Consider the following 21,321-nt stretch of genomic DNA (forward strand, 5'->3'; position numbering starts at 1 on the left):
AATGTCCCAATAACCACCCTGCTGCCTGGTGAAAGTGAAGTTGTAATACTTGCCATCATTACAGAGTAAAATTGGGGACAGCTTCTGCATGTGCAGGTATTGTTAAATGCAGAAATCTACAGGTTACTTTCATAATTATCTTGTTCCTTCGCAGATTGCTCTGTCACTGGAGTCTCCACAGAAATCGCAACTGGGCTTTAACTTTGGATAATTATCTATTAGTCTCTCATTAAAGGCAGATGAAGGAAGTCGGAGATATGTAATCAAGAGTTTTTATTTATGTCACTTCCTTAATTCCATGTATGTGTCCTAACCTTTATTTTCCTTCCTGAAATTGAAATATAATTTATGATTGAGCTTTTTTACTTTCTGCTTTGAGACTGTCTCATTGAGATTCTTCAATATGATTGTTTGAAGAGCCTCCCTGCTACTAGTCCTCCTCATTTTCTCTGCAGATGCTTTGCAGTGTACTGTACTGAATTAAATAACTATATATACTTTTAATCCATTCACTTGATGTGAGAGTTGCTGACTAGGCCTATAATTATTGCCCCTTCCTAACTGCCCAGAGAGCAGTTACGAGTCAACCACATTGCTGTGTGTCTGAAGTGACATCTAGGCCAGACGAGGTAACGACAGCGGTTTCCTTCCCTAAAGGACATTAATGAACAGGTGAGTTTATCCCAATGATTGACCACAGTTTCATGGTCATTATTAGACTGGATTCCAGACTTTATTGAATTCATATCCTACTCTTTGCCAAACACCAGTCCCTGGGATATTATCTGGGTCTCTGGATTACTAGTCACTGTCAATACTACAAGACCGTCCCCTTCATGTAAGGCAAACGGTACAATCTGTTCCTTCAGTGCTCCTAACAAAATCTGAACTAACGATTCCCAAAAGTAATCACAGCCAAAGCGTATATAATAGTTTTTTTAGTTTTGTGCATACTTACAGCTCTCGAAGGTCTTGATAGTTGATAAAGCAATCAGCATGAAGTTTTCTTAGACTATTGACTGGCAGTCTCCTGAATCAGAGAAAGAAATGAAGTGAAGGCACATTGGGTGGAATTTTGGTTAGTCCCAGGAGTGGGAAGGCTGGTGGGTGATGAAACGTAATTGTGTGGGAGGACAAAAATAAGTTTCTAGATGGAAGGAGTGAAATTACAAAGCTCTCAGGTTTTAAAATTGATAAAATTTCTCAAGAGCAAGTGCCAGGAAGCCATTTTTATATCAACACATAGGGTTGTTGGAAATATCCCATCCCCTAAATTCCTTTAAGTGCTGTGAAAATTCAATTGTGCCAGTGCCAACCAGAGTAAAGTTGTCTCCAGCGTAGAATGGACAGAACCTATGAGGAGTCAGAGGCTAGGTCCCTTCCATTCACTGGCAAACTTCTCAGCACCAAACGTGGAAAAGAACACTCTGCCATTGAAGCAACACTGAGCAGGACCATCCTGAAAGGATACGAAAGGAAGTCAGCTGCTGGAGGAGCTAGGAGGAAGATAATAGAAAAAATAGCCATTTGCTGGTGGGAGTGCGGTTGAGGAGAAGGCTGCAAAAGTGTAGTGGAGGTGAGGTGGAGAAAAATAGGCTTCAGGAGGTACAATGAGGAAGGAAACAAACAGGATGAGGAGAGAGAGGCTGCGAGAATGGAAAGAGGTGGTGGCTGTAAGGTTGAGGGCATGGCTGCAAAAGTGACAGGGCAGGCCACCGGGGGAAGAGGATGAGAATACAAGTGAGGGAGGGAAAGGGAAGCTGCTTTTAAACTTTTCAACCAGGAAATACTGAATTAGTCAGGAAATTTTAAACCACCGATGCCTGCACTCATTCAATCGGAATGGGACCATTCGCCGCCGCCGATTAGCCACTAGCCTTTCACCGCCGAGGACGATTCGCCACCGCAAGTGTTTGTAACTCATTTTTATATATAAACCAATAAAATGATATTTATTTCACTTTTTTAAAAATCAATATGTACTATGTTTTTGTATAAATAAAGGGCACTGAGAAGTATGAAAGAACAGGCGGGAGGGAAAAAAAATCACTACATATACATTTTTTTTCCGGTGGTGAATAGTCTCCAGAGATCAAATGACCCTAGTGGAGAAACGCTTGTGAACTGGCTGTGACTAATCAGCGTCGGCGAATCGTCATTAACCTCATTCAATAGCTACTTCATGGAGAAAAACATTGTCAATTGTTCAACTCAAATCTGACACTGATATCTGAGATGCAGTAAAAAGGATAGTAACTAATAGGTTAAATCTTCCAGCTTACACAATGAAAATGCTTTCGCTCTGACCTCAGTACTCTGTGGAAGATGATGGCTTAGGGTTTTTAAAACAATCTTATTTAAAAAAAAAGACATTTGTTGCTAACTTATCACTGTTGTCTGATCAGAATTGCTGTTATGGATAGATTGTGACTTTTAAAACAAATCTCCTTACCACTTTCTCCATTTCTCAAGAAGAAGATTGCAATTTAAGTTTTCCCTTTGTTTAAACAGTGAGGGCGTATATCTGCCATTCCCTCTGATATGGTGGATTCTGGCTTTGTAGGAACCCCAACAACAATGTGGTAAATTAAATCAGAAGTAAGGTTTATTCCACACTCTTCTTAGAATCCCTACAGCGTGGAACCAGGCCACTCAGCCCATCAAGTCCACACAGACCTCTGAAGAGTATCCCACTCAGACCCTTACACTATCCTATTGCCAATCCACCTAACCTGCATATCTTTGGACTATTGGAGGAAACTGGAGCAAATCCACACAGACACAGCGAGAATGTGCAAACTCCACATGGACAGTCACCAAGGGTGGAATTGAACCCAGGACCCTGGTGCAGTTAGGCAGTAATTGAGCCATCGTACCACCCTCAGATGCAGGAGAATGCTTCACAACACAGGCAGACTTATGCACCATAAACAAAAGGATAAAGAAACTATTCAATTAGTAAGAATTTCAGTAGAAAACATATATGAATTAGTTCAGTTTTCAAAACCAGTTAACAATATTCTTGCTTTTAAGATGGAGTCCAAAGTTCAAGTTTACAATCTGAAATCCCTTTGTGAGGATAGTCGAAGATCTAGCCAGCAGTTGGACAGTTGGCAGTGGTTTCTTTCCTTAAACTATCTCTTCAAAAGTCTTCTGAGGAGGTGTAGATATGAAATGTGACTTTTGTCACACCATTTGGATGAAAGAAATTTTTACTCACAGAAGACACACATGTTGGCTGCTTTTTACAGGCTTAAAGATGATCCTTTGTCCTGGATTTAAGAGTGTTAATATTGCCAGTAGATGCTGTATGAAACTGCACTGGCCCCTAATCCAATGGTTATTTCAAAATTATATAATTAAAAAGGATTCAGTAATGTGTGAATCATGTAACCAAGCCATCTACAGGGAAGAAGCAGCTACCATTGAGACAAAGGCTCACACTGTAGATAGCCAACTGTCTACAGCTCATTTCAGAGGTTAAATGTCATCAAGTTTTAAGACCCTTTGGCCCACTGTATCCATGCTGGTCATCAAACATCCATCAGTAAGAATCCAATTTTCCAGCACTTGGCCTGAATGCTTGTATTGTATGGCATTTCAAGTGCTCATCTAAATAGTTCTTAAAAATCTGGAGGAGTCCAACCTCGACCATCCTTTTCATCAGTCAGCTCCGGATACCCTCAAACTTCTGGGTTAAACAATTTTTGCTCAAATTCCCTGTACATTGCTATGACTCTAAACCTGCTGCTCCTTACCCCAAACTGTACTCCCTGGTGTTCAAAGTTTGGTAGAAGATTTGTAGCTCGGGTGCTCGTTGTTGTGGTTCTGTTCGCCGAGCTGGGAATTTGTCTTGCAAAAGTTTCGTCCCCTGTCTAGGTGACATCCTCAGTGCTTGGGAGCCTCCTGTGAAGCGCTTCTGTGCTGTTTCCTCCGGCATTTATAGTGGCCTGTCTCTGCCGCTTCCGGTTGTCAGTTCGAGCTGTCCACTGTAGTGGCCGGTATATTGGGTTACTCCCTGGTTACTGACCCTCTACCAAGGAGAATAGTTTCTCCCTTTCTACACTGACTATGTCCCTCAGAGCTTTGTACACCCCAACCAGATCCCTTTCAGTCTTCACTGCTTTAAGGAAAATAGTCTATCTGGTCTTTCTTCAAGATTGAATTGCTCCAGCCTTGGCAAAATCGTGGTAAATCTCTTCTAACGTTAGGCCATAGCTGGCAAATCATGAACACATCATCTTGTAAGATCAACATAACTTTCAATTCTATCATAAAGGGCTTTTTTCTTATAATATTATAAATAGTATTCTCTACCCACCAAGAGGTATGTAGAGTATTGATTATCTGGCTGATGTTGACTTCTGAGAAGGTTCTGGAACTTAATGCTAAATTCAGTCAAATGGCTGTCACTTCTACCTTTACTGGGCTGTTTTAATGTGTTTTAAAATAGTCACCCAAATATATGGATAGAGAGACATAATCAAAAATGTTTTTACTCCATCTGTGACACAATTTGAAATATTGTTATATATCGGAAATTAAGACATTTCTTGTATGCAGCTTTAACTTTAATGGTTGTTCATAATGCTTGAAGTTACTGATGAATATTTCTAATTCTACTTCTGTGAATTCAAACAACCAGATGCCTATTACAGAAGGTAATTTTGTCACATGATGGTATCATCCAATTATTGACTTAGTGAGAATGAAAAAGAGGTCCTTGAAAACCAAAAAGTAGCCACCAAAATGTCGTTATTGCAAATGGTGTCAATTTTACTTTGAGGCTTTCTTTTTATTTTCAGGGTCTATGTTTCACTTTTTAGAGGCTCCTTTTGTTCACTAGCTCATTTATTGATGATTTAAGCATGTAGTAACAATGTCTTCTGTATTTATGTTGATGTATAGTGTATTTCTAGTTGCGCAAAACCAACATAAGAATCAATAATTAAAAATGATCCATCAAATTTAAAGCAACAAAAGATCAGAAAAGAGTTAATTTCATCGGCAGTAATATTTAAATTAACAGATGACAAAATGCTTAAGTCAGCAACAAACATTTATTTCATAAGCACTGACACACACTTTCATGGCAAAAAATAGTCACTAGCCAAAGTCCAAAGACTGGTGAAGTCACAGCTTCCACTATTTATGCACAAAACTGGAATATTCTAACTAGGCAGTTGCTACCATTTTACTGCATCATAGATCTCAATCTCAAATTCAGATTTAAAAATTAACACAATGTTCATTATAATAGCATCCACTACATGTGACCCACATGTAATATCTCCAGAACCTAAATCTAGGGATTTTTACATCCATTTGTATTTTACATGCATTGCCTCAGTGATTTTACTTTTCCAGGGGCTCCCAATTAGTTGACTATTTCTTTATTTACAGAAATTAAAGTTGTCTACCTTCTTCTCCCCCATACCACATTGCCTTTTCAAGCCTCTTTCCCTAGCTTCTTTTCAGGCTCCCCATCAAAGGCCATGACCGCAACAGCTCCAGCAGCCCTGACCTGGCAGCAACCTGGCACACAGGTTGATAATGCTGTTAAGAAGGCCTACTGTGTGTTAGGTTTTATTGGTACAGAGATGTTGCAACTATACAAAATGCTACTGCAGCAACACTTGGAATATTGTGTACAGTTCTGGTCGCCCATTAAAGAAAAGATGCAGAAGCATTGGAAAAGGTGTAGAGGAGATTTATCAGAATGTTACCTGGGAAGCATTCAGGCCAAGTGCTGGAGGGAAGGTCTTATGAGGAAAGGCTTGACAGACTTGGGTCTGTTCTCACTCGAAAGAAAAAGGCTAAGCGTGCATCTGATAGAGACATACAAGATGATCAGAGGATGAGATAGGGTAGACAGTGAAAGTCTTTTTCCTAGGATGATGAAGTTGGCTTGTACAAGGGGGCATAGCTACCAATTGATAAAGAACTGGTTGACAAAGGTAAAGACGTTGTGATTGAATGATCATTGCTTGCAGCAAACTGCCTGGCTTTCAGGACAATACCATACAACCTTGTCACGGTAGACGCTGCAAGACATGTCAGTGTGTTGACACGGACACCACTACATTACATGTGGGGACATCTCCCACCATGTATGTGGCAGGTACACATGTGACTCAGCCAACGTTGTCTATCTCATATGCTGCAGGCAAGGATGCCCTGGAACATGGTACATTGGTGAAACCAAACAGAGGCGACGGCAATGGATGAATGGGCACCGCACAACAATCAACAGACAGGAGTGTTCCCTCCCAGCAGTCGGAGAACACTGCAAGGGTCCAGGACATTCGACCTCGGACCTTCAGGAGCCCATCCTCCAAGGCGGACTTCGGGACAGGTAACAACGAAAAGTGGCCCAGCAGAGGCTGATAACAAGTTCGGCACCCATGGGGATGGCCTCAACCAGGACCTTGGGTTCATGTCACATTACAGGTGACCCACTGCACCACACACCCACACACACCCAGACTTAAACCCCTTTTATACTCAGACTCACACACATACACACAGCCTCTCACAGACACAGTGATCCCAATGAGCCCACCCAACGAACCCGAACAGTCATCACGGGGATCTGTAGAGGATCGACCAAAGAAGGAGTCAACTTGGACTCCAGCGGAGGACCGGTGCCCTGAGATTGACAGATGTGCTCAAACTGTCAGGAAATATATAAATGCCAGATTCATCAGCCGTACCCATGAGTTAGAGCAGAACATCACCAAATCATAACACAATGCCATCCATGCTCTCAAAACCAATCACAACATTGTCATCAAACCAGCAGATAAAAGAGGAGCCATCGTCATTCGGAATAGAACAGATTACTGCAAGGAAGTGTACCGACAACTGAACAACCAGGAACACTACAGATGAGTACCAGCCGATCCGACCAAACAGCACACCCGTGAACTAAACACATTGATCAGGACATTGGACCCAGTTCTTCAGAGTTGCCTACGTGCACTCATCCCACGTATTTCTCGTGTAGGTGACTTCTACTGTCTTCTGAAGATACACAAAGCCAATACAACAGGACGTTCCATCATATCAGGCAATGGCACCCTTTGTGAGAACCTCTCTGGCTATGTCGAAGGCATATTAAAACCCATTGTAAAGGAGATCTCCAGCTTCTGTCACGACCCTAAAGATTTCTTACAGAAACTCAGCACCCATGGACCAATCAAACCGGGAACATTCCTCGGACACAATGGAGGTTTCAGCACTCTACACCAGCATCCCCCACAATGGCGGCATCGTGGCAATAGCCTCAGTACTCAACACCAACAACTGCCCATCTCCAAATACTATCCTACAACTCATCCGCTTTATCCTCGATCAACATCTTCACCTTTGACAACCAGTTCTTCATCCAGACACATGGAACAGCCATGGGGACCAAATTTGCACCCCAATATGCCAACATTTTCATGCACAGGTTCGAACAAGACTTCTTCTCTATGCAGGACTTCCAACCAACACTATATACCAGTTACATTGATTACATTTTCTTCCTCTGGACCCATGGAGAGGAGTCACTGAAAAAACTACACAGTGATATCAGCATGTTTCATCCCACCATCAAATTCACCATTGACTACTCTCTACTATCTGTCTCATTCTTGGATACATGCATCTCCACCAAGGATGGGCACCTCAGCACCTCACTCTACCACAAACTAATGGATAACCACACAATGCTGCACTTCTCCAGCTTCCACCAGAAACAACACATTAAAACAGCCATCCCCTATGGACAAGCCCTACGCACACACAGGATCTGTTCAGATGAGGAGGAACGTGAAGGGCAGTTGGAAGTACTCAGGGATGCCCTCAGAAGAAAAGGGTATGATGCTCAACTCATCGAACGCCAGTTCCGATGTGCCACAGCAAGGAATTGTAATGACTTCCTCAGGAGACTGCAACCATTGTTGTCTAGTATTTCCCAGGAGCCGAAAAACTATGCCATGTTCTTGCAACACATGATCAATGAGGATGAGCACCTTGCCAAGACCTTCCCCAAACTTCCACTTCTCACCTTTTTTAAACAGTCATCAAACCTCAAAAAGATCATTGTTCGTAGCAAACTGCACAGCTTTCAGGTCAATACCATGCAACCTTGTCACAGTAGTCACTGCAAGACATTTTAGTGTATCGAAATGGATACCACCATTTATGGTTGGGGACACCTCCCACCATGTATGTGGCAGGTACTCATGTGACTCAGACAACGTTGTCTATCTCATATGCTGCAGGCAACGATGCCCTGAAGCATGGTACATTGGCGAGACCAAATACAGGCTACTGCAATGGATGAATGGACACCACAGAACAATCAACAGACAGAAGTGTTCCCTCCCAATTGGAGAACACTTCAGCGATCCAAAACATTCAACCTCTGATCTTCAGGTGTCCGTCCTCCAAGGCAGACTTCGGGACAGGCAACAATGAAAAGTGGCCGAGCAGAGGATGGTAGCCAAGTTTGGTATCCATGGGGATAGCCTCAACTGGGACCTTTTGGGTTCATGGCACACTACAAGTGACTCCATTACATTACTTACACACACACACAGATGGAGACACACATACGTACATACTACACACACGTTTGTGAGATGAATTTGTACTTGCAGAATTACATTTTACTTTGCTCAAAAACTGCATGAATCCATGTAAGATTTTGTAAATCTGTTTTTTCGATGAGAATCAGTCTGACCATTGTGGCACAGACAGCCTTACAGGGAGCTAACCCCTTCATTACCTTATCTGGGCCAACATGACACCAATTGTTAAAGTTCACTTGAGAATGTAACCTTTTTTAAAAAAAAGTTTTGCGATTTACATATGAAAGAACTGAAACCAACATGGTCATTCTAAAAGATGAGACTTAACAAACAATCCAGGACTTTTTCAACATATAATTTGTTACATCACACTGTAAACTTTTGCTATAAATTCTGTGTCTTACAATCTTACTATCCACAACCACCTGATGAAAGAGTAGCACTCCAAAAACTAGTGCTTCCAAATAAACCTGTTGGACTATAACCTGGTGTTGTGTGATTTTTAACTTTTAACACCTCCAATTTAAGGTAGCTTTCCTCCCACAATTTGTGCTGATAAGTTGAGCCTACCAGCAGCTAGGTGCCAGAGAGTAACAGCCACTGATTGATTGAATTTGTAAGGGACAGCTCTTCCAGTCACTTTTATCCACTGGCTGACATTTCTGTTTCATTGTCATGGTGACTGAAATTTTCCAGGTGTTCTGTGGACTTTCAGAAGGGCATTCGCTCCCTACTCCGTGCCTGGACATGCGGATTTCAAAAGCCACTTTCCAGAGACTACACAGTGCCACTTAACCTGGCGGCTACAACAGGTTATTCATTCTCTTTTTGCATTGCACCCAGATTCTGGAGTGGGCCCCATAAGTGTTAAACCTTGTTCTAACTTCTATCTTCGTCAGATAAGAGCAACTCCTGCAGTTATCCTTGGGATACATGTACTCCTGCCTTTCCCAGACAGGCCTGGGGGAGAACCTGAAGCCAGGTGCCTCCAAACCTTAGGGTCCCCTGTCTGTGCTTGGACATAGATGGTGGTCTTGCTCAACAAGGGGGAGATAGGTGGCAGCACCTGCAATTCCAAAAATCTCCTCAGAGAATGAGAATGATGTTTCTAGTTTGAAGTTAATGAATGTCTGTCTAGATGCCCTTTAAATATGGCAGCCAGGCCTTTGATCCTGCCTACTCTTGCTATGCTCCCTGCCTGTACATAGCTAATTGATTAGCTGTAATGTGATCATTTGTAGTCAACTGTCCCACCCAGAGCAGAAGTCTCACTTACTTCCATTGACCCACTGTCAAATACCTCACTGCTACCTGGGGTTTCACCTGCTATTTCTCCCTTGGATGATCTGAATGTTTCTGTACTTACAGTGCTAGTACATTGGATGAAACCAAGGGAATGGAATATAGTTCAGCATGTTCACACTCGAGTTCCAAGCCTCTGCATTGACATTTCTCTGAAATATTCCCAAGCACTGCAAAAAGAAATGTTACAGTATTTTATTTGTTTTGTGATTTATTGATTTTTTTTGTTGTGAAAGAGTGTTTCCATATACTTCGTAAATAGAATTTTAAACACAGTCTATTCCTTCCCACAGGTTTCTTATTTACTCTCAGAAAGGTGCTGAAGCTAGCTGGAGTGCAATTTTATTGCGTTAATTGGTTCCTAATATTCGCTCCAAATGTCCTTTCTTCACATCTTAGCCTACAAGATGAATTTCAGCTGGCTAACTGATTGTAGGAGAGGACACAGCATCCTTACCAGATACCTGCACATTTGCACTTTACAGTCTGACAAAGACACTAACTATAGTTATAGTTTAAAAATATAACTGCAGGAGACTCACTGTTTATTGCGAATTCTCTGATAATAGTACTATGCCTAATTGCTGGGAAACTTTTCATCTCAGCAAGTTTTGAGAAGATTTGTAGCTCAGATTGAGGTTTTGGATGTAGGTTTGCTCGCTGAGCTGGAAGGTGCAAGGACTGTAACAAACACTACATTGGACAAACAGGCAGAAAACTAGCCACCAGGATACATGAACACCAACGAGCCACAAAAAAACATGACCCTCTCTCCCTAGTAGAGGGTTACGGATCGTGTAAGCGAAGACAGTTTTCATACAGAACAGCAAAATGTGTTGTTGCAGGCTGGGAAGGCCAAATGGCCTGTTCCTGTACGGTATTGTTCATTCTTTGTTTGTAATGTGGCGATCAAAGCTAAGGTCATTGACAGGAAAAGGGGAGGAAAGATTATAATCCCATGGTCAATAACTTGTTGGTATTACAACTATATGGTGTACCAATGATAATCCATGGTGATTCCACAAATATCAAAAATGGATTTTTGAGGCCATTGAAGAAGAATTTTCATTACTGGGAAAATGTATCAAATTTTCAGACTTTCATTCTCGTGTTAACATGAGTGGGGCCACCACCTCGAGGATGGTCAGCAGGCAGCCAGAGCAGCTGCTGGGCACAGAGGTATCTTGTTAAAAATGCTCTTGTGCACTGGGATTTTATTCTAGTTGTAATTAAAACAATGAAGCAAAACGTAGCCCTTGCCCATCACATCTCCTCAGACCGCATACACTCATAGTTCCATCCATGCCATCTCATGAACCCTCCCATTGTCCCTTTTAACCTCCATTCTAACTATGCCTCTCTACTTACTCAATGGCTCTTTATAACCAAAGTCAACCCACTGCCAACTCATGCAAATAATGTCCCTCATATTCACTACCCTTTGCCTTACCCCTCATGCCTACATTTACTGTGGGCATGAGCCATGGTGAGATGAAATAAAATTCTAAGTATGTACTGCATACATCACTTGTCTTAAAAAAAACTTTAATCTATAAAAGTTCATTCAATACATTTAAATTCTTTCCAAATATTTAATTCATTAAAAATACTTCCTTCAGGTATTTAAACTCCTATGAAAACAAACATCAAAGACTTTATCACAGTTGGACCTGTGAATAAAACTGTGATGTTACAGACCCCTGCTGTGAGAATGACCGGCTGTGAAATCTGTTATGCAGCACTAATCTTTTAAAGGTAACCTTTAGCTTTATATTAACAGATAGCTAGTAAAATAATCCACTTTTCTACACATTTATAAAACCTTGAAGAAAACCTGATCTCTCCAAAGGACAGCTGACTTCTCCAAAAGGGAACCCTACCTTTCTGACTAACTCCGACACCTTTCCTTGAGTAGAAACTAACATTTGACCAAAACATGAAGAAGGTTTTGTAACGCTTTTAGAAACTTACAGCAGTTGGTAACTGGTGTTTTATATTTTGAAATTCTTCCATAATATAACTCAAAAACCTTAGACCATCCATTGCTGTCATCTACAATTGAGAAAGCATTTTTAAAACACAGCACAATACAGAGATATATGTCCACAAATTATGTGAAGTAATACATGAAGCAATGAGAGCTGACCCTGAAAACTAATGGATAAAGAAATCCTTCAGCATGCTTTAAAGAAAAGTTTAACACTTGAACATTTTTAAAATCATGTTATTGAATGAAAATGTGAAAATTAAGTGTAGAATTTTGGTTCTGGGCAGATTCCATTCTGATAACAAAGTATACAACCAACCAAATATCTGAGGCTTGCCTAAAATTGAACTTTGGGTCTCACTAACTTCTAATATTACACCCTCCCGTTGTGAACCGTATGAACACTCACTCCATTAGCAGTGGCTTTATTTAAAGTCCTAGAAGAAGGGTCATAGTGGACAAAACAAATGAAATGGAAATGGCAATGGTGAGGCTGGGTAGAGAAAACCTGTTCTTCCTGGTCAAACAAGGAGGTTGTTGTAAAGAAGTTGCATTGAAAAAGGAATAAATTCTGTAAAGTGTCTGTAGTAACTACTGAAGAAGCCTGAACAGATAAGACTGACATCTGCCTTGATCAAAGCTGTCTGACTTTAAAGGGATTGAGAAATTGGAGCTAAGCTTCATGTATTTGAAAGACCTACAGTATTAAAGGAGATGCAGGAACAGGGAGAGGGAGGTGGATATTATAAGGACAAAAGATTTAACAAAAACTTAATCGGTTTCTTGAAGGAAGGTATGCTGAAACTTTATAAATCTTCAAATGGGTAGAGGTTGCTAGAGGAGATTTTCTTAAATGGTGCCAATACTTCACTTCATGAAATGATTAGATATTCTTTTTATCACCCATTTACAGGATGATGAGCATTACTAACAAGGTCAGTCTTTATTGCCTATCCCTACCTGCCCTTGAGCAGATAGCAGAACACTACCTGCTTGACTACAATCACTTGGCTTGCAAGGTCATTTTAGTGAAGTTAAGACTTAACCATGGTGCTGTGGGTGTGGTGTTATATACAGGAAATACCAGGTTTGTGGCCAATTTCCTTCATTCAATTACATCCTTTTGCTTCTGCCATAGCCCCGCATGAGCACCACCAGCAGATGCCTGACGTTTCTGATGGGGCATCATTTTGATGTCACAAATTCCCTCCTTAACTGACTGACTTATAGGAGCACCACTCAAAGGACCAAGCACCAAACTTGCAGATCAACCTTGTAACATTGTAAAGTATGTGGAAGCTGATGAACAGTAGGCAGGAAACTGGCGTTAAGGCCACAATCAGGTCAGTCATAATCTTACTGACTACAAAGCAGACTCTAGTGGTGTCATATGGTGTATTCCTGCTTCCATTTCCTGTATTCTTGTGTGTACTTTTGAATGTATTGTGGTGAGGTTGTGGACTTTCCATAGTCTTGCTGCGTTCTCAAATGCATACCAGGAAAATGACCTTTTTCATAAAGGCTACAGAATGTTATGGGGGCAGGAAGCAGTGGCAGAACATCTCTATCTACAGCATGACAAACTCTGTACCATCCCCTTTGCCAAGTTAAAATCACACTTCTTTAGGCTCTTTGACAGTGACAGTGAAATGCACATGCAACTAAAGCTAGACATGAGGAGCAATACATCCTCTGACAGAAGAATGTAATTAATTATTTACATACCACAATCTTGTTCATCGGCTTTATTTCCACAGTCATCCACACTATTGCAGTGGAGAATCTGTGGTAAACATTTTGAAATGTTTCCACAAGGAAAATATCCTAGAGGACATCCAGCATGTTCCTCATGCAGCTCCAAGTAATTTAAAGCAACTACAAACATAGGAAGAAAACAGTCCACTTAATAAAATAATTTCGTGACTAGTATCATTCTTACCTCAAGTGTATGTGTCAGTAATGGCATAATGACATGATAGAAAACAAAATGAGAAGGTTGATACATTTTCTTGGCGGTGGAGGTGGGGGGGGGGGGGGCTGTAACATAAACAGAAGGCAGCAACCATGTAAAAATGGTATATATCAAATAATGTTGTTCCAGAAAATCCCTGCAGTAATTCATCACTCATGAGTTTGGAAAATTGGGCTATACATACAACTTCAGGTCTCATTGGGACATACATACACTGATCTACATCTTTTCTCTATTTAACAGCATTAATGCAAGGGGTGGGCAGAAGATGAGAGAGGAAATTAGGCAGGGATCCATTCACATGTCAGCCTTTGTCCAGTGTTAGTTTTCTAGAGGCTGTTCAAAAAAGGACTGAGGACGTTTTTGGCTTTGTGGGGCCAGGGATGAGAACAGATATTTAGGATGCAATTATGCATCTGTATCCATACAGGGACTAAATTGTATTTCAGTGTTCTATTCCTAGATAACTTAATAATTTCCACTTTAATAATGCGGCAAAAGATACACTAAATTGAAGCTTTTTTGTCTTGCACTTATAAGGACAATGCTCGAGAAATATTAAAATAAAAGGAAATCAATATTTTTACTGAATGAGAGGACAATACTGATTGGTTGGCAAGAGGATTATCATTATATTCATATGAATATTCATTAGAAAAAGGAACAGAACACCACAATGCAGATAGACACTTTTTTAAAAATTTGTAGAATGGTTATGTAACTGGCAAATATGTTTCGGTATAGAACGCCATGAGGTACACATTTTTATAGGAAGAAGGCAGCCACATACTACTCAGGAAATACAAGATCATTTTAACACACATTAAGAGAAGAGTTGGGGCCAAGTGAATTGTAAAAATGTTGTACATCGCAAACTCAATCCCATCTCGTCTCCAACTCACCAAGTTCTCTCAGGAGGATGTAAACATCATACAAAGGCAAGGGGTGGAGATAGCGTAAAGGGCTAATACCTGAATATGAAAATAGTAACGATGTAAGAAATCATATGATGTGGAGAGATTCTGAGTAGAGATGTAATAGTGCAAACCTCGCTCTAAGTCTAAATATGTAAAATGGTTCATAGAATGTTGAAAAGGCCTTGGATTCCAGCAACTTATTTTATCGAGTCACAGTCAAAAAGTACAGAAATAGACTCCGGTCCAAACAGTTCATGCCAGCCATAAGCCCAAACTAAATTAGTCCTACATGCCTGCATTTGGCCCATATCCTCCAAACATTTTTCATTCATGCACTTAGCTAAGTGTCTTTTAAACATTTAATTGTACCCATATCCATCAGTTCCTCTGGAAGTTCATTCCGCACACAAACCCCTCCATGTGTAAAATAATTGCCCCATGTCTTTTTTAAATCTTTCTCCTCTTACCTTAAAAATATGGCCGTAGTCTTGAAAGCCCCTACTCAAGGGAGAAAACACTTGCTGTTTGCCTTATTTATACCCTTCACGATTTTATAAATCTCTAAAATTTTATAATTTTATAAACCTCAACTTCCTTCACGCCAGTGAAAAAGGTCCCAGGCTATCCAGCCTTTCCTTATAACTAAAACCTTCCATTCCCAGTACCTCCTGGTAAATCTCTTCTGAATCCTCTCCAGCTTAATAATATCTTTCCTATAAAAGGGCAACCAGAACTGGACACAGTACCCCAGAACAGCCCTCACCAATTTCCAATACAACCTCAACATAGCATCCAACTCCTATACTCAAAGGGTTGAGCAATGAAGGCAAATATGCTAAACACCTTCTTAATCACCCTATCTATATGTGATGCAAACTTCAAAGAATTATGTACCTGCACCCCTAGGTCTCTCTGTACTACAACACTGCCCAAGGTCCTACTTTTAATTGTACAAGTTCTGCCCTTGTTCATTTTACCATAATGCAATTCCTCGCATTTATCCAAATTAAATAATATAGTACACTCAACCACCTCCAAAATTTCCATGACAATAACAATTTCTATTTATTAACAGACCTCAATAAGAGACACAGTCATCGAGCTCCCGAAAGGAATGGTTGCTATTAAGTATTATGGGGAATAAACAGTTTATTCTGAAAGGAGATGAGAAGTGGATATAGGTTTGCTCACTGAGCTGGAAGGTTCATCTTCAGTGAGCCTCAGGCAACGCAATGCTGAAAATTTCCTGCTTTCTATTTATATGTATGGGTCTCTTAGGGTTGGTGATGTCATTTCCTGTGGAGAAGTCACTTCCTTTTCTCAGGGGGTATTTGTTGATAGAGTTCTGGTTGGAATGCCATGCTTCTAGGAATTCTCGTGCGTGTCTTTGTTTGGCTTGTCCTAGGATGGATGTGTTGTCCCAATCGAAGTGGTGTCCTTCGGTATCTGTATGGTAAGGATACTAGGGAGAGAGGGTCATGTCTTTTTGTGGCTCGTTGGTGTTCATGTATCCTGGTGGCTAGTTTTCTGCCTGTTTGTCCAATGTAGTGTTTGTTACAGTCCTTGCACCTTCCAGCTCAGCGAGCAAATCTACATCCAAAACCTCAATCTGAGCTACAAATCTCAAAACTTGCTGAGATGAAAGGTTTTAGGAGAAATGATGAATGCCTTAACCACGCTGTTTATGGAACATGACAAGAAGTAACATAGTCTCCTAGCCCACCATACTGACTTCTTCTCTCCTAATGGCTCTGCCTTGCTCTAACCCTGCAGTAGTGATACAACCTTTCAGATTTTGACAATGCCAACTAGGATTGAGCAATCAACTTCACACCGACCCACTGACCTGCTCTCAATAACACAGCAGGTTTCCAATAGCTACTCAGGCTGTGCCCTCCACCGGAATGTTCCCAAACCTATCCACCAGATTGACTTCCAGATGGTGAACTTGTTAAAAAAGAAAGAAGCACTCTGAGTTAAAACTAATGGAATGTGGGGAAAACCTGGACTTCCAATGTCATGTTGGACTCAAAACTATTTCCCTTTATACAGATGCCGCTAATGAACATGGGATTTCCCCTACATGTTTTGCTTTTATTTCAGATGTCAACAATGGCATGTCTATCAGCATCTATTGTGAAAGGGAATGTGCACACTACTTGGGCATGGAAGCCTTATGGAGCAACAGAGAATTAGACTGCTAAATCAGCATATACGTTGTAAATGTTGTTTTTTTGTTTTGTATCTTGTAGGCCATTTCTGTCTGTGGAAGAAGCCTGCAAGATCTTGTGGGCTCCATTCACTTTGTTTGACTGTACGGGGACACTGGTATCCTGTCAGCCTCTAGCTGCGGATGGGAATGGGAACAGGGAAATACCTGACAGACGTCACCTGTTTGTCCCACCTTCTTATGTGGGGACCATTTACTAAGTGCTGGCCCCAAAGGGTTGTCTGGCCAGACCACTGTTATTCTGTTTTGCCATTTTTTTCCCACACCATGCTTTTCTCACTGGAGATGAACTCCAGTTTGACTACAGATAACAAGAAAATAATTTTATAGGCAACAAGAGACTGGATTAATTTTTAACTGTCAAAACAGTATGATGGGGGGGGGGGGGGGGGGGGGGGGTGGATCTAAGATGGCGGCAATCTGAGAAGATTGCACTGCAGAGCTTTGCATCGCAGCAGGAACGGAATGGTCCTTTAACCCGCCCAACCCAGGTCATCTGGATTTCTTGGGACTCTGGAAAGATCATGGAGTCCCAAGATACGTCTAAAAATGAACTTACCTTTATTTTCAGTCATCCAGAGATGCCGAAAAAGGGAGCAGGAGTATCCAAGGCCGGGTCTGCTGTTCAGCCTGCAGCAGCCTCGGATTGATTACTCCCCGGACCTGGTGAACCAGCTCTTGAAGACTCATGAGATGCTGGGAAAACAGATTAAGAAAAGCTGGCTCCAGTCTCTCTCATGCTGCAGAAGCATGAGCAGCAGCTGGGAAACTTGGAGAAGAGGACGGATGAGGTGGAGCACAGGGTCACAGTGGCAGAAGCTGATGCCAGTTCATCCAAGGATGAGATCCAAGCCCTGAAGACGCAAGCACATAATTTGAGTGACCAAGTGGATGATCTTGAAAACTGGGGAAGGAGAAAAAACATTCGGATCATCGGTCTGCCTGAGGGTAAGGAAGGTGAGCAGCCTGTGGAATTTGTTGAGGATTGGCTGTCAAAATTCCTTGATTTGGAGGCTGGCATGAGAGGATTGAAGATAGAGAGGGCTCACCGGGTCACAGCGCGGAGATTGAATCTGGGTCAACCTCCTCGTCCTCTCCTGGTGCGGTTCCATCATTACCAGGATAAGGAGAGAGTCATAGAGTCCAGGGGAAGGATGGCTCATGCCCGAAACGTCGATTCTCCTACTCCTTGGATGCTGCCTGACCTGTTGCGCTTTTCCAGCAATACATTTTCAGCTCTGATCTCCAGCATCTGCAGTCCTCACTTTCTCCATTTTCCAGGGGAAGGATCCAAAGGCCCTAATTTACGAGGGCTCTAGGATTAAAATTGTTCAGGACTTTTCAGCGGCTGTGATCCAGAAACGAAAATCTTACAACGGTGTCAAGAGAAGACTGAGGGAGTTCGGATTCAGTACTCACTGAGATATCCGGCAGTGCTTCGGATCACCTTCGATGGATCCATGCATCTCTTTGACACATTGGAGAAGGCAAGAGACTTTATGGACAAACTAACCTAATTTGAACAATTGTAGTATGTCTAAATCGTGTTGTTTGGGTATGTGTTCTTTTATTCTGTAAAATAAACGGAGGAAATCCGGTTGGAGCTTTATTTTTCTTTTTTTTCCCTCTATTAATAATAATTTGGTTTAAACTACATCTGGCAGTGGTGAAGATTTCTAAGTTAGGATATACCAAAGGATGGGTGGGTATTTATTTGCCCTTGATTTTAAATAAAATAATTTTTTTTTATTCATATCTATATTCTATGGGGTGTTTATTCTTTTCTGCTTGTGTTTGTGGTGCAGCTCTATCTGGGAGAAGTGAAGGTGGTTGGGATGGTTAGATGCCTACATATGGGCAGTTCGGGATGGATAGTTACCCCCTTGGGCCAGGGGGTGAGTTTCCCTACTCGGCGCTGTTGGTGCTTTCTATGTTGGCTTGTTTTCTGGTTTTTGTTTTTTTATTTTTAATAATTTTATAGATTTGTTAAATGTCATGGTTTTAGTTTATGTAGTTTTTATATTTGGTGGATCACGTGACACTAAGGCTCAACAGTTTGTGGTTCGGGTTCCTTCTCGCTGGAATTTAAATGTAATTGCAGAAGATTATGGCCAATGATTTAATTAAATGGTGTACCTGGAATATCAAGGAAAGTCACTCGCCAATAAAGAGAAAGAAGGTACTCTTGAGTCTTCGAAAGGAGAAGGTGGATATTGCTTTGTTACAGGAGACACATCTGGATGACAAGGAGCATCTGAAATTACAGCAGAATGGCTTTGACCGAGTTTATTTTTCATCATTTAATACCAGAAGTAGGGTAGTGGCTATATTGGTGAGGAAAAATCTCCCATTTAAATTGTTGGAATGTGTTAACGACACATCCAGGAGGTTTGTAATTCTTAAAGCCTTGATAAATGGGGAAGAATACGGTGTTTTAAATGTTTATTGTCCCCCAGTTCATCCCCTTAAATTTTTGGTAGATGCTTTTTCTAAATTGATAAGTCTCGAGTCCCGGCACATCATTATCGTGGGAGATTTTAACTGTCTCATGGATCCCAATGGTCCCTCGATACCCTCTGTATAAACTAAACAGTCTGTGTGGGGAATTAGGTTGGTGGACGTCTAGAGGAGTCTCCACCGTAAAGGTAGGGATTTCACGTTTTTCTCCAATCTGCACATGTCACACGAGGATTGATTTTTTTTTTTTCTGACCCCTGCGGTAACCCTGGATCTGGTGACATCTTGAACGATTGGTAATATTACCATCTCTGATCATGCTCCAATGTTAAGACTAAGAATGGTACAGTGGGTTCAAGGTACTGGCAAATGGATCCCTTTATCCTCATGGATAGTAAGTTTGTGGAGAATTTCGGGCGTTCGTAGACATCAACATAGGCTTGGTTGATAGGCAAATACTTAGCATACCTTGCCAGAAAGAGGAGTGCCCCACAAACCATTACTGCGATTAAGGAAGGGTCTGGGAACCTAACATGTTATTCTAAAAAGATTAATGTGGCGTTCCAAAGATTTTACTCTAAGTTATACTAATCTGAGGATTGTGAGGAGGGGTAGGCCAACTATTATATTTCTACTTAGATGTGACCCAATTTAATTCATCCAAGTTCTGAACTTCTCTGAATTGAGGTTGACGCATATCATTTATGAGCAATTATTCGTTTCTAACTGTGAGCAACAATTTAAACAATTCATTTGCACCTCAAACAGAAATTTATGAGAAGCAAATGTTTTTAGGTTATGTAGACTTATCACTTCTTAAAACCTGTTATATTGGCCAATATACTTTGAAACTGACTGACGCACTGTAATAAAGTCATGAGCACTCATGTAGAATCACTGAGAAGGCAATAAATTCTTACGTACCTTTGTTCACTAATATTGGAACTTTGTGTTCTTTATACTTATTTTAAATAAATAGATTGATTTACCAATTATAATGGCCTCATTGTTATTAAAATGAATGGGATAAGATTCATGTCCATGAAGTCTAGGCCAACATTTTATATATTTTGTTGCAGCATTTACAATATTTTCTTGGCAGTAAGTGAATATGGAAAACTGAGGGTATGGTGACTAGTGATATTTCTTACAGGAACTTTCATTCACTGTATCAACAACTTTTTATTGGCTATTATAGAATCATAGAATCCCTACAGTTTGGAAGCAGGCCCTTTGCCCCAACAGGTCAACAGCACCCTCCAAACAGTAACGCACGCAGACTCATTCCCCTACCCTATTATCCTATATTTGCCTCTGACTAATGCACATAACCTACACATCCCCAAAAACTAAGGGCAATTTAGCATAGCCAATTCACCTAACCTGCACCACTGAGCCACCAAACTCGACATTCTAAGGTCTCTTTGTTCAACAACACTCTCTAGGACCTTACCATTAAATGTATAAATTCTACTATGATTTGCTTTTCCAAAATTCAGCTTATCATATTTATCTAATTGATCAACCGAATATTAAAATAGGGTTCCACAGACAACCCCAGTAAACCAGCAATCCGCCCGCCCCTTCCACCTTCCACATTTTGGCCACGCAAAGGCAGCCCGTCCCCATGCCCCTTCTGGCTCTAGGTCCACCCTGACGCACCTCCCTGATGACTCTAGGACAGCCCATCCCGGGATGATAGCAATCAGGACAGCCTACTAACATTCCTGCTTCTCAGTCCGCCCCAATGCACCAGTCAGTTCTCTGTCTGCCCTTTCCGTCTTCCGGCCACCTGTAGGACAGCCTGTCCCTAAAACTTCCCAGGACTATAGCGCTATGGATGGCCTACCCACCTTCTGGCTCTCGTGGTAGCCTAC

General features: G+C 41.2%; 1 protein-coding gene across 1 annotated transcript in view; it reads right to left on the bottom strand.

Annotated features, from left to right (window-relative positions):
• Positions 1-21,321, bottom strand: part of rxfp1 (relaxin family peptide receptor 1) — a 113,498-nt gene that overhangs the window by 88,390 nt on the left and 3,787 nt on the right. Inside the window, exons 2-6 of the mRNA XM_072584262.1 lie at positions 17,547-18,559; positions 13,594-13,743; positions 11,853-11,933; positions 9,946-10,051; positions 959-1,030 (exon numbers count right to left, since the gene is read on the bottom strand). Coding sequence (XP_072440363.1) covers positions 959-1,030; positions 9,946-10,051; positions 11,853-11,933; positions 13,594-13,743; positions 17,547-17,562 — 425 coding nt within the window. The 5' untranslated portion in view covers positions 17,563-18,559. The remainder of the gene's footprint in view (positions 1-958; positions 1,031-9,945; positions 10,052-11,852; positions 11,934-13,593; positions 13,744-17,546; positions 18,560-21,321) is intronic.

The sequence above is a fragment of the Chiloscyllium punctatum genome, chromosome 14 (genome assembly GCF_047496795.1).
Source record: "Chiloscyllium punctatum isolate Juve2018m chromosome 14, sChiPun1.3, whole genome shotgun sequence".
Taxonomy (NCBI): Eukaryota; Metazoa; Chordata; class Chondrichthyes; order Orectolobiformes; family Hemiscylliidae; genus Chiloscyllium; species Chiloscyllium punctatum.